The sequence below is a fragment of the Anolis carolinensis genome, chromosome 1 (assembly GCF_035594765.1).
Source record: "Anolis carolinensis isolate JA03-04 chromosome 1, rAnoCar3.1.pri, whole genome shotgun sequence".
Taxonomy (NCBI): Eukaryota; Metazoa; Chordata; class Lepidosauria; order Squamata; family Dactyloidae; genus Anolis; species Anolis carolinensis.
Window position 1 is genome coordinate 310,595,963 of NC_085841.1, and position 14,665 is coordinate 310,610,627.

The 14,665-nt window shown below is 40.6% G+C and overlaps 1 protein-coding gene across 6 annotated transcripts in view; it reads left to right on the forward strand.

Annotated features, from left to right (window-relative positions):
* The window catches only part of ptgr2 (prostaglandin reductase 2), a 39,032-nt gene extending 25,486 nt beyond the window's left edge, over positions 1 to 13,546 (forward strand). For 5 of the 6 annotated variants that reach the window (XM_003214535.4, XM_008104056.3, XM_008104048.3 and 2 more), the window contains 4 exons: positions 5,260 to 5,381; positions 6,821 to 6,908; positions 7,172 to 7,211; positions 12,887 to 13,546. In XM_003214535.4, coding sequence (XP_003214583.1) covers positions 5,260 to 5,381; positions 6,821 to 6,908; positions 7,172 to 7,211; positions 12,887 to 12,951 — 315 coding nt within the window. In that variant the 3' untranslated portion in view covers positions 12,952 to 13,546. Of the gene's footprint in view, positions 1 to 4,826; positions 4,908 to 5,259; positions 5,382 to 6,820; positions 6,909 to 7,171; positions 7,212 to 12,886 lie in introns of those variants that run through there. The other variant, XR_010002042.1, reaches the window with a different exon arrangement.
* The last annotated feature ends 1,119 nt before the right edge of the window (positions 13,547 to 14,665 follow it).

Here is a 14,665-nt window from a genome sequence, read left to right on the forward strand (position 1 = left end):
TGACATCGTATGTGTGGTGCTGTGCTAAGAGTTCGTCTTGCTTATTTCCCATGCTCTGAGCATTAGTGTAAAGACATGTAAGCCCCTGTGACCTCCCCTCGAGCTGTTTATTTGGGATTATTGTGCTCTCTGTATTTGGTCCTTGCTGTGTTTGTGCAGCCCTCCGTTTAGCCTTTTGGCGGTTCCCTGTGGTCGTGGGTAATATAGTGTTCGCCAGGCTGTTGTTCCCCTCCCCCAGTGGATCTAGTTTAAAGTGCGCCTGATGAGGTTTGTGAGTCTGTGTGCAAAAAGATGTTTTCCTGCTTGTGTGAGATGCACCCCATCGCTTGCCAGTAGGCCATCCTCCTGGAAGAGTAGACCATGGTCAAGGAAGCCAAAAAGCCTCTTGGCACCATTTTCTGAGCCAGTTATTGACCTGTACTATTTTTCCGGCCCTTGTAGAGCCGTGTCCTACAACGGGGAGGAGGGATGAAAAGATCACATGTACATTATACAGTTTTAGCTTTGTTCCCAGAGCTCGAAAATCATTTGTGATCTTTTGAAAAGTATGCCTAGCGGTGTCATTGGTACCTACATGAATCAACATAAGGTGGGGAGGGTGAAGGGGCTTTAGGAGCCTGCTGAGCCTCTGAGTGATATGGTGTATTTTTGCCCCCGGGAGGCAGCATGTTTCTCGAGCCATCCCATCTGGTCTGGAAATGATGGCTTCTGTTCCTCTAAGGAGGGAGTCACCTACTACCAAGACCTGTTTCCTTTGAGGATTGACAGGGTCCCTTTTGTGCAAGACAGTGTGTATGTCCCCTGAAGAGTGTTCCAGTTGAAGTGAATCGTGTGGGTGTAAAGTGTTGCCCTCCTCCTCGACATCCCCAGAGCATTCATCAATGACAATCCATTGAGATGCGTCCAAGAGCCCATCACTCTCCCAAGGGTGTTCCTGCTGTGTCTGGTCCACGATTGGGGATGGAGCACTTGCATGGTTACATAAGTGTGAATGTGGTGATGCACTCTCCCCATCAGGGCTATCCCCTGCGCATTGATCAAGAGTGGCCCACTGAGTGGTATCTAAGTAACTGTGGTCCTCCACAAGATGTGTTTCCTGATTGTATGTTAGTGGTGTAAGAATTTGGAATCTGTTGTGTAATTCCAACTGAGCAGAGGAGTTCTGCGGAGGCTGCCTGGTCCTGTGTCTCTTTCTATGGGTGACATCCTTCCAAGCCTGTGGGTTGTCTACCTTTGAGTTGATCTCCCCATAAAGTTCCTGATCATGGTGGTGTTGGTGTGATGCAGGTTGCAGATCTACAGCAGCGTGTTGTGCAGTGTCCAAGAACAGCTCAAGTGCCTGAATGTCCTTAAGGGTCTTAATGCGGGCCTCGAGTTGTTGGATCCTCTGCTCCATCAGAGTCATCTGTTTACACTTGGTGCAGGTGTAGTTGCGTAGCTGTTGTGCAAAGAAGGTGAACATGCCGCAACTTGTGCAGGTGGTGGCAAGTATTTGCTGTTGATCCATCTCTTGGTGAGTGAAGTGACTGAGGAGGATTGTGTGTGTTATGGGCAGGAACCTAATGTCATGTATGATTCCAGTCTATGGTAGGCATGATGGTAGCATGATGGAGCAAAGAGGAAGTTTGCAACAAGTTGCAGCCTCAGATGGCTACCCAGCCATCTTGCCTTTGACAGGAAAGACCCTGCAGATCCAGAATAAGTCTGTACAGTCACTTACGGATCCACCACTCAGACTCTACCCTTGGAAGACAATCATTCTTGACCATAAATGATAGCCTATGCTGATGATCCATCTTGTTAAGTCAGCCTTATTCAGGAAGGTTTGTTCAGTCTTGCTGACCTTCCAAATTCTGTCTAGAATTCTTATAATGATTTATAGCTTTCATTAACTTTCAATGGACTCTGAGGGCCGGGCTTTAGTACAGCAGGCTAAATCACCAGCTGCAGTAAATCTTGTCAATCAGAAGCTTGGCAGTTCAAAGCCCGGGTCAGGGTGAGCTCCTGGCCTTTATCCCAGCTTCTGCCTACCTAGCAGATTGAAAGCAAAATGTGGGTAGATAAATAGGTACCGCTTAAGAGCACTCATAAGAAAATGCCAGCCAATGCAGGCGATTCGATCAAGGAGGAAGTTTACAAGCAAAGCTCTTCGGCAGGGAGATGGAGCAACAGCACCCACCGTGACCAAAACTGAGCACAAGCCTCCAGAATACAGAAGATAGGAAAGCCTATATATACTTTTATCTATGTACAACTGAATGTTGCTGCATATGTATGTTCTGTAATCTACCCTGACTTCCTTTTGGGGTGAGAAGGGTGGAATATAAATACTATAAATACATACATACATACATAAATATAAGACAGTGTCAGTTTGGACACTGGAGCTTTGGAAATACTGCTTTAAATTAGTTTCCATCATATCCTTCTAGATTTTTTGAGGGGTGATGTTGTTGTGATTTTTTTTATACATGAGCTGTTTTTCAGTTCAAGGCCAGTTGCATGAAAAAGTTCCAAATCTGTCTAGCTTTTACTAGTGGCTATCACAAGAGATAGCTGGTAAAACACCAATTTCATTATAACTAAACCGACCTGTCTAATCCGTTTTCCAATTTTAGTGTAATCTTTCCCTGTTATAAAGGAGGCTGCCTACAGAAGTACACTGAAACAACTTCATGTATTCTTGGAGTGCAATTTTCTCTAACTAGAAAGAAGCAGGTTTTCATTCTCAGGCTGTTTTTTGACCTAGTGACAAGTTCTCAAAAGACTAAAGGCACGGGTGTGTTGGGGATTTGGATTTGGGTTTTTTTTGTTTTCTGGGGGTTTTTTTTGGTTGAAGTCTTCATTTTTTTCTGCAGAAGAATAAATGGAAAGTATGTATTTCTGGTAGTTGTAACAGAATGTGGGACAGATGAACTGAATGTTCTACAGATCTGTTTTGTAACACATGATAAACACACAGTGTTCCCCTTGACTGTTCTCTTAATTGGCATGGTTAACTATTTAGCATTCTGTTATATTTTCAGACTGTGTTCTTGGAAGCCAATTAGAGATGGTAGACATACTCCTCTGTACATCAGATTGCTTCCATGTACCGTACATTTCTTTTAAGCATAGCTCTTTAGTTAACAGCTGCAAGCAGAATTGTAACTCCAGTTTCATACGCTGGTTAACAAAGAGTTCTGTAGTCCCCATCACTGTGGGACCAGCTTTTGGGACATTTCAGAAAGATTACTAAATTTCTGAGGGAGAATAATCAAGTTGTCAAAGCAGAGCCTGAACAACAACCAGTCCCACGCCTTACTCCCAGGATCTGACAGAAGAAATAAGTGTAGTCTTAAAAAATAATATAAAATTAGCCTTACTAATAAAATACATGGTTATAATCAAGCTCATGGTCTTATGAAGAAAAGGAGAAGACATAAATGGCTGCAGGTTGTAATGATGCAGGAAGAGGAAATGAAATATGTTGTGTCTTAACACCTGTAGAGCAAGATGCAAACTAGCAATTAGTCTAGGCATAAAAAGGCTGACGACTAATGCAGGATTACAAATGGAAAAATTACTCGGCGCTAATGCTTATGTGGTACAATGGAACTAAGGAGGATATGTATGGGTTTTCTTACTATAACACTACTTATCTGTTGTGGTGGATAAACGTGCCTCTGTGAGGGAATCAGCAATGCTAGGGTTAACAGTGCTGCTAGTGGGGTCCTCTGTGTCAGACAGGCTTTTGCTGAGGATCCAGACTGAATATGCCAAACACATACCAGGTTGCAGTAGTAGTAGAGGGTGACACTAGTGGGGGATCTTTCAGAGATCAGTGACTGTGACACCACCGCCCACATTTTTAGTTCTGCGTATAATTTCTTTTATCACAAAAATGCTATGATGAGCAAATTCAAAATGAAATAAGAAATAGTGCCAGAAGATGAGACTCCCAGGTTGGAAGGTGCTCAGTGAACTACTAGAGCAGAGCAGAGGCAACAATGGCTAATGTTGCAAATGGACTCAAGCTGAAAAGACATTCAGCTGTTGATGAGCTCAAAGGTGAGAGGAAATTTTGAAGCTGCACTACACATCGCTACAGCCAGATTGCTCACTGGCAACAGGAGCACAGAACTCCATTGTTGCAACAGGTTCACCCATGATTTTCAACACAACAGCTGCTCCACTGCTGTCTCATTAGAACCATCAGCTGAAACTGTTTTTATACCTAAAGAACACATCGTTTTAAATTTTTATTATGCTTAAGCTGTTGTTTTATCATTGGACTGTTGTATGCTGTATGTTGGTATTGAATGTTTACTATGTGTAAACCGCACTGAGTCCCCATGGGAGATAGAGCAGTATATAAAATTTTGTTGTTGTTGTGCTGAAATTCAGAAAAATTGCCATAAATCAGGTTTCCTCCCCGTCTCTGCCTCAGTTGTGCATGGAAAAGTTCCCTTTAAAACATGCTTAAGGTTACTTGGCTTATAGCAGTGGTTCTCAACATGTGGGTCCCCAGGTGTTTTAGCCCACAACTCCCAGAAATTCCAGCCAGTTTCCCAGCTGTTAGGATTTCTGGGAGTTGAAGACCAAAACATCTGGGAACCCACAGGTTGAGAACCACTGCTTATAGTTTAGAAATTTATTTTTTCCCAGTGATAGTCCAAAAAGTGAGTGTTTCACTGTGTTTCTTGGTACAAAAAGCCATGCAGAAAGAATTTCCTGAGAATACGGAGTGTACTTAAAATGGTATACACAAAATATGGTCTTCAGTCATTCTATCTCTGAAACCAATTACATGTTCAGTCCCCAAGTCATTTCCTTGTTCTCCACAGTTTTCAAGGATATTACACTGATACCCTATTTCTAGGAAAGAAAGCTACCTTACAATGTAAATTGAGCATGTCTCCTCAGAAGTAAGTTCTGATTTATGTTATTTGAGTGATTATATTCCTTCTGCTTATGTGATTGTTTTAGTAAATTGTTATGTTTTGTTTTTGTTTCTAATTCTTATAGCTTTTTATAGTGTTTTCAGTGTTTTATTGTACAATGTTTTATGCTGATTTTATATTGGAAACCGCCCTGAGTCCCTTTCGGGAGAGAGGGCGGTATACAAATAAACTTTTACTTACTTACTTACTGTGCAGTTCAGTGTGTCTTACCTATACGTATGTATATATTGGGTTGTAGCCTTAAGTTATGTTTGAACTTTCATGCTTGCAGAGAGGCAGAAAAGTAATACATTTCACTCAATTTTGTTTCCTACAGATGAATCCTAATAGCCATATCGTTTTATGTGGCCAGATCTCCCAATACAACAAGAATATGTCTTATCCCCCTCCTTTGCCTCCAGCAATAGAAGAGATAAGAAAAGCAAAGAATATCACAAGGTATTTCTCATTAACATCCTAGTCAGTTAATTGAATTGAATACAAATATTACGTTTGATGGTATATGTAAGCATGGATTTCATTGTTGTTCAGAGAAAATACTTCCTAAAACTTCATGATGCAGCATCTTTAAGGTACAAGGTCTAAATATTTACAGTACAGGCGGCCATCAAATTATGAGCCAAATGGGCTCTGTAGGTTTGCTAAGCTGAATTTGTACGAGTGGTACATTTTGTAAGTGTAACTCCAGTCATATACACAGACACACACAAAGCTTAGGATAGCATAGGGAAGAGTTAACACCCCTGTGGTATTTGTTTTGCAGTCTGTGCCCCTGTTCAGAAGATTTCATCTCACCTTCTGTCCCTGTGCTCACTGGATTTTGAAAAATTTGGCTTGTTGTGAAAACAAGGATTTATGATAAAGCCTCAGTGGAGATACCTTTTCCTGTGATAATAACTCTTTCAGGAGTTAATTTCCCTTCCAAGGGGCAATTTATCTCACTTCCTGTTGTCTCATCCCCATTCTTGACTATGAGTCATATGTAAGTCAGTTGTTTGTAAAACAAGGACTGCCTGTATAGTAAGGGACCAATCACAGATTTTCAAAAATCAATATTGATGTAACCATATTGATGTAGCTGCTTAGTTTGGAAGCAGCTTGGTAGAAAGACAAAATAAGAATATTTGCAGGTACATTTGCTTAGTATTTGAACTAGAACTTGGAAATGTTATTTGTCTGGAATACAATTTCCCAGAATCCCCCAGCCAGCACAAGTATTGGGATTGTGGCTGGGAGATTTGGGGAAATGTTTTCTTCCAAAGCCGCTTTTGACAATCCTGGTTTGAATTGTGTAGACAAACACATGGCTAATGTCCAACTGTATAAGCATTCTCACTGCTCAGTGTGGATAATTCTAGTTTCAGATATATGTCGTGCAGAATGAAAAGCAATTAAGTGGTCAGTTTTGCTTAATTTATTACCACATTGAATATTGTACAGAACAGGTGCTTGCATATAACCAGTGACTGAGCAGGAAGATAAAATATGAGATAGGAGTATGAACAAACAAAAGAATAACAAAAGTGAAGCAGGGGTCAGGAAACTGCACCTATTTGTTATAACAACAAGGGAAATATTCCTTGTTCAGATTCCTGTCCTTTTGAGTGACCATTGAGGAGAGGAAGGATGGGGGAACTATATATAACAGAGTTAAAATGAATTAATTTTGTGTATGTTTTTTGAATGCTGTGTGTGTATATCTAGGTTAAACTTTGGTTACTTCACAGTCATAGTCATGTGCTTGCATGGCCTCTGTGTGTTTGCTAATGTTTTGTGTTTATTGGTGTAGCTATTTTATTTACGTTTTATCTAAGTAGCCTTGAGGACTTTTGTGAAAGCCATGATAATAAAAGACTTAATGTGCATTCTGTTTACAGAGAGAGATTTTTAGTTTTGAACTACATGGACAAGCATGCAGCTAGTACTATGCAGCTTTGTCAATGGATCAAAGAAGGGAAACTGAAGGTATGTCAGAAGATATCACTTATGAGTGGTAGTAATGACTTTCTTTTACAGAAATTTTCTTATCTAGGTAACTGTTACTCTGTCTGCAATATAGTTAGAACTTTCTGATCAGGCAGTTTAATAACTCTTTGAACTAGACAATTAATGAACCTTAGAGCATATATTTGGATATATAACCCTCAATGATATTGAAAACTGATTGTATTTAGAAAACAGGCAAAAGACAGTGCCTTATATTATAGTCTGTTATTTCTTCTTAATAGGTTAAAGAGACTGTGGTGGAAGGCTTGGAAAACATTGGAGGTAAGATATTATTTCTTTCTCAGAGTGATTTTTCAAGAGACCATAGATAGTGCAATAGGCAAACACATATGTTAGTGGGCATGTAGAAAGATCTAAGGTCCCAGGGAGTCACTGCAAGTGATAATGTATAAGTTACCTTTATTTATGACTCGGTTTGAAGGTTACAATCTGAATGGAAATTGCTCTGATTTCAAACATCAGCATACTAATACACCTCAAATTCTAAATTGTGATCCTGTGAACTGGTTTCCTGCAGCTTTAAGCAACACAGCTGATGATGAAGGAAGCTTAGTAGTTTTAATTCAACAGAATGCTGTCTGCTTTCCACCTCTGATCAAAATACACATTTTAGAAAGTAAGAATTAGCAATTGTACGTAACTTACAAGTTTCCAATAAGCAATTCACCTTCACTTTATATTTTAGAAGAAAAGCCCAGTGCCCATAAATAAATAAATAGTATTTATCTCTAGGTTCATTAAGGCTATTTTCTGCTGGTCAGGTTTAGGGGCATATAAGCCCCTAAACTGAATGGCTAATTGACAACCTCTGCTGCTATTCATCTATATTCAGAGAACTTGTTTGTCAACTTTCCTGAGACCTGTTACCTTTCCTGACTGTGGGGATTCTTGAAGTTGTAATCCAATACATCTGAAGGGCTACAGATTGGGTCAAGCCCTTGTTTATAGACTATATAAACAATATATTCTGTATTATTAGCAAGTATTCTTGCTATTTAGTGGTGGGGATTGGTTTTATTTGTCCATGTGCTCACTTGGTCCCTTTATTTTAGAAGGCGATATCTTTTTATCGCATGGAAATTGTCACATTTGTGTTATAAACTATAACTCACCTAAAACACTCAAATTTTGAATTGCATGTATACAGTTATATACATGACTGTAAGAATTATAGCACCTTCCACATGATCAGAGTAGAATGACAGAATGAATCATAGAGTTGGAAGAGACCCCAAGGCCATCCAGTCCATGCAGGAATAAAATATATAAACCTCTATAAGATGTATGCTGCTAAACTAAACACACATCAGGTCATTCCGAAGTTGACCTTTAAAAAACACCCAAAACAGGTGACATTTACAGCTCCTTTGCAAGCCCAGAAGGGCAAGGTAGTCATGACTTCCATAGAAGAGGGTGCCACACAGCTTCAGGACAAGTATACACAAAGTCCTGGTTTCAGCTGTGGTTTTTGCCTGATGAAAAGATTATTGCTAACCTAGGGGTCTACTTTGGGAGGGACAGTCTAAACATTAGATTGCTATTCCCTAATGAACCCGCATGGAGATTCTGGGTCCCAGGCAATGAAGATATGGAGCAGTAGCTTGAATCTGGAGAGGTGCAGGTGGACACAGAACTGTTTGATGTTGTTTTTACCAGTGAACCGCATTTTTTTTCACTAGCTGTCTCTTTCAAGTAGCCTACAGGATGATGATTGCAGTTAGCCCTCATGACTACAAAGAACAGGATCAAATAAAACATAGTAAAATCCCTCTTCTGTAAAGAGATCTGGAGCCTGAAGCACAGGATAGCTGATAAAAGGCAATCATGGCCAACTCTTCTAGAATCTGGAGATTTTCTTTTTAATTCTGGATGTAATATTCTGGAAATGGTAGACCAAACAAGTAACCCTAGCTGTTTTTTTTTCCCTTGGAGAATCTCCAAAGCACTGGACCTGTTCAGCATGTCACTTGCCAAAGAGTTATAATATCTTCAAGAGCATTGCAATGGTCCATTCAGTTCTTTCATTTGTTTCCCCTGAAATCCCACATACTGGCTTAGGGCTTAAAGAAAAAAATGAACATGGTATTACCATTATATTGCTGATAGACAATTCAAAGTTTTGGGTAACTCCTTCAAACATTTCTTAGGGATGCTAAAAAACGCTGGTCCTGGTAGTAGTAATGGTAATAGTAGTAATAATAGCAATAGTAATCACAACAACATGCAAAAACAGTGATAATCATTCCTATACTTCTGAATTTAAGAACTAAAAGTTATAAGCCATCTATGTAAAATAATCTCTTACTCTAGAGTTGTGCTTGATTTCCTTTTAAAGTCTCTCATGGCAATGAAACTGATGTGAACAGACCTGATCTTGAGCAATTTTGTCTTCTTTGGATAGTGCCCAGGTAGTTTTATAATTCTAGGTGCAGCAGTCAGTATGATATGTCATAGTGCTCTCAGTTTCCCCCAACATAATTGCAGGTAGGAATGGGCTAAAATTGGATATGCAATATATTGTACAGATCTGGCATTCAGGAAACATCTGAGATAGTACGTTTTGTTTCCAAGTTCACGTGGGACCAGAGCAGGAAAGAGAAAAGGCATCAATAATAAGAGATGGAAAACCAAATGATGTCAAGCAGCAGAATGAGTGGGGAGAGAGAAATGGGAGGAGGGCATGAAGCAGAGAATTATTTGACCATCATAAGCAATTAAGTTTTGCATCATCCTGCTGTAAGAGTAGCACAAAAGATAAGAATGTACCATAAACTGGTAGTTCATACCACTACCAGGCCTCAGGCGAGACCATCTGGGGACATGCCCAAGGCCTGTTGCTGGTCCATTGCCAGATAACTAGAAGGTACAGATACATACATACATTATAATGAAACATAAGTAGTTTCAAAACTTTTTCACAAAAGCTCCCTCTTTCAAAGCATCTGGACATTCACTTCTGTCGATTGACAGCTCAAAAGGAGACAGTCTGCAATCACTTAGGAATGCTGTGATTACTAAAAGTCAACATGGATTTCTCAAAAACAAATCATGCCAGACTAAACTTATCTCTTTTTTTTTTGATAGAGTCACAAGCTTGGTAGATGCAGGGAATGCTGTGGATGTAGCATATCTTGATTTCAATAAGACCTTTGACAAGGTGTCCCATGACTTTCTTGCAAGCAAACTAGTCAGATGTGGGCTAGGCAATACTACTGCTAGGTGAATCTGTAACTGGTTAAGTGACCGAACCCAAGGGGTGCTCACCAATAGTTCCTCTTCTTCCTGGAAAGAAGTGACTAGTGGAGTGCCACAGGGTTCGGTCCTGTTCAACATTTTATTAATGACTTGGATGAAGGTTTAGAGGGCATGCTTATCAAGTTTGCAGATGACACCAAATTAAAAGGGATGCTTAATACACCAGAGGACAGAATCAGAATTTTAAAAAAATCAGATTAGAGAGCTGGGCCAAAACTAACAAAATTAATTTCAACAAGGACAAATGTCAGATATTACACTTAGGCAGAAAAAATGAAATGCAAAAATACAGAATGGGTGATGTTATGGTTGAGCCTCATGGCTCTACTACTGGGAGACGTGGGCGTAAGACTCCTCGAGAGTCAGATACTCTCGAGGAGCGAGAAAGGAAGCGGCTGCGAGATATCTTTGCAGAACCATCTGACGAGGATTCTTTTGAGGGGTTTACTGAGAGAATGGAGGAAGAGATGGTTAGCTCGGAAGAGGATGACATGGAATGGACTCGTGTAAGGGAGGATTTGGGTGCCACTGGCAATGATAGTATGGAAGGCGATTGGGGACCTTCAGGATTAGACCCGTGGACAAGCTGGAGGGATGGGACGGGATCCACAGCTGGGGATGCTGTGGGGCGTAGTCAAAGGTGTTCCAGTTCTGATGAGGAAAGTGATGAGGAAACGCCCGGGCTAAGGAGAACAGCTGATAGCGATGAGGACTTGTAACTGGCATAAAATGGGGTTTGGGAGCAATAGCAAATTGCGTTGGGCAAGGTAATCTGGACGAACGCTTGGGATCTGTGTGGGAAGTTTTCCTGAAGACGGGTGTGATTCGTTTGCTGACTACGTAAGTTATCCTGGACATTGGGCTCAGACGGCGGGAGGAATTGTGTGGGGTTTTGTTGTGCAACCTCTGCTTAATCTTAATAGCTTTGATCTTCCGTCGTCTTCTTGACGGACGCCATCTGGTTATTCTGGACTTACGGACTGACTGACTACGGCCTCGGATTCTCCTACCTGTGTCTATCGTTGGAACTGGTGAACTACAAACGTCTGCATCGGCCTTACGACCTTCGGAACGGATTGGGATTTCGCTGACTGCTTCTGCCCTCGTCTGCTGTGTTTGTATCGGGAATTTGCCTGCTGTGTGGAGGAGTAACCTCTAAGTTACTCAAACATAGCTCTTGGCAGCAGAGAAGCATCTGCTGCCAATTAGTTGCATTCCTTTGAACTTTTTGTTCACCAGCTTCTGTTTGTTTATTCCCAGGCTGAAGCAAGCTGTTTTGATTTAACCCGGATTAAACTCCGGTTTAATCCGGTTTATCTTTTGAACGTTTTTCTTGTCTCTTTTTACTTTTAAGGCCAGTGTTTGCCTAGCCCTTGTCTTTTACGGGCATTTTTGGTTCTGTAACTCCAATAAACTTTGTTATCTTTTATCTTGTGGCGTTCTGTCTTTGACAGGTGATGTCTAGCTTTACAACAGTCCATGTGAGAATAATTTTGGTGTCTTCACAGACAACAAGTTGAACACGAGCCAACGGTGTGATGCAGCAGTTTAAAAAAGCCAATGGGATTTTGGGCTGCATCAAAAGGAGTATAATGTCTAGATCGAGGGAAGTCATGGTTCCTCTCTATTTTGCTTTGGTTAGACCTCACCCGCAGTATTGTGTCCAATTCTGTGCACCACAGTTCAAAAGAGATATTGACAAACTGGAAGGTGTTCAGAGGGGGGTGACTAAAATGATCAAAGGTCTGGAGACCATGCGCCATGAGGAGCATATGCAGAAGCACCTGCAGAAGAGAAGGTTGAGAGAAGACATGATAGCCATGTGTAAATATGTGGGAGTGTCGTAAGGAAGAGGGAACAGGCTTGTTTTCTGCCATGAGTCCCTTTGAGGAAATAGGGTGACATATAAAGTTGTTTGTTGTTTTTGTTGTTTTTGTTGTTTTTGTTGTTTTTGTTGTTATTATTCTGCTGCCCTTGAAAGTAGGACTAGGAGCAATGGGTTCAAATTACAGGAAACAAGATTTCACTTGAACATTAGGAAGAACTTACTTGACTGTATGAGCTGTTCAGCAGTGGAACTTTCTGTCTTGTAGTGTGATGGAAGCTTCCTTGGAAACTTTTAAACAGAGGCTGGATAGCCATCTGTCAGGGATACTTTGATTGTGCTTTTCCTGCATGGCAGGGGGGTTGGACTAGATGACCCATGTGGTCTCTTCCAATTCTATGATTCGATGAAAACATGAAATATACAGTTAGTCCTTCACATTTGAAGGTTTAACTTTTACAGATTTGGTTATTCACAGATTTGCTTAATATGTTCTCTAGGAATCTCCTCCAGTGGAAGTTGACCATACAGTTGCGCTGAAAGCCCTAGTAATTCCTAGAAATAATAACTATTTATGAAATTCTAGGTCCTTCAGTGCAGAGGTTGACCATAAAGGATGATCTGCAAGACAACCTCGAGATTCCTGGAGAGGTGTTATTTTTATTCACACTTTTCTCACTTTCGCAGGGGTCCTGTGCCCTTAATTCCAGTGAATGTGAATGGCTAAATGCATACAGATTCTAATATATTATGACTTCTTGGTACCAGACCTCTGTACATTTCAGTCCATTATGGACACGTTCATTAAAAAAAAACATTACAAGTTACTTTTGCTGTTCTTTTTGTTTTCTCATAGTTGCTTTCCAGTCGATGATGTCAGGGGGGAACATTGGAAAACAGATCGTACTTGTTTCAAAGTAAAACAGGTGTAAACTACGATGGAAAATGCAACTTTTATTTCCATGATCTTCTCTTCTGTATACTTGTACTAATGAATATATCTTCTCATTTGAATATTGAGCTTGGAAAATTCAGGTAACTGTCTCGTTCTATATACTTTTTAATAAAATAGAAGGCGCCCTTCAATAACACAGTTTGTGCCACACTATTGTAACAGAATGTAGTTGCAATATAACCCAAATTGCCAAAATTAATTTAGCTTCTGAAAAATAAGCCAATTGAAAACGTACTGAAAGATTGAAAACTGTTTAAAGATTTTTTGAGTAACAAGAAATCAAATCTAATGATGTAATCATCTATGATTATGCTTATTAATAATTTTAGTATGACTATTTAGTTGGGTCTGTAATGTAGAACAATACTTTAAAAATTGATAACGTAGTTAGTATTGGGGTGAATAGTTTTATTGTTTTAGTTATATACTTTCCCCCATCTTTTCTGCCCTTTTCTCCTTAAAATATGTTACTTATTGTGAATCAGTTCATTAATGTTAAAACTCAATAAATAATTTGCAAAAAATGTACTTACAATTAAAAAACTGAGATGATAAAGCAAATCGTTATGTCCTTAATTTATGTAACACTGATCCTTTCAGGGCCACCACTAGCGAACTGATTATTTATACCAGAGGTTCTCAAAGTGTGCTCCCAGGAGCCCTTGGGACTCCACAAAGCATACTGAGGGGCTCCACAGTTCCCTCCTCCTTCTCTTTCCTCCCCCTCCAAACTTTCCCTCTTTCCTGCTCCTTCCTCTCCCCTTTCCTTGCTGCCAAAAGCCTTTTTTCCTCATCTTCCTCGCCGCCCAGATCCTTTTCCCCTTGCCTCCCACCACTCAGGTGGTGCTTTGCCTGCATGGCAGAAGGGGGTTGAATTGCATGGGCCCTGGGTTTCTATTGTTACTACTACTAAGGCTGTGTGGCTATCTGTTGGGATGCTTTGATTGTGCTTTTACTGCATGGCAGAAAGGGGTTGGACTGGATGGCCCCGGGGTGTTCAATTGGTCAAAAAGTTCACCCATGCCTTGATATGTATACACTATATATAATAATATAATATATAAACATTTTAGAGCTCCATGAGAAACTTTTGCTTCAAAAAGTGCTCCGCAGCTGAAGAAGTTTGAGAACCCCTGCTTTATACCATTATTTCCAATATATGAAACCGGAAGAGAAAGGCAGTCTATTTAGCAATGAATATACCATGCAGCAGGTGACCTACATTATATACTTGTGTCCCTGGTTCCTTGACTACATATACCCAAACATCCGTAGAGATACCAAGGTGCCTGTTTATAAAGCCACTGTCCTCCCAACCCTGCTCTACGCCTGCGAAACGTGGACTGTGTACAGACGTCACACCAAACTCCTGGAGCGTTTCCATCAGCGTTGCCTCAGGAAAATCCTGCAAATCTCTTGGGAAGACAGGCGGACAAATGTCAGCGTGCTTGAGGAAGCAAAGACCACCAGCATTGAAGCAATGCTCCTACGCCATCAACTCCGCTGGACTGGGCGCGTTGTCCGAATGCCCGATCACCATCTCCCAAAGCAGTTACTCTACTCTGAACTCAAGAATGGGAAACGGAATGTTGGCGGGCAGGAAAAGAGATTTAAAGATGGGCTCAAAGCCAACCTTAATAACTGTGGCATAGACACTGAGAACTGGGAAGCCCTGGCCCT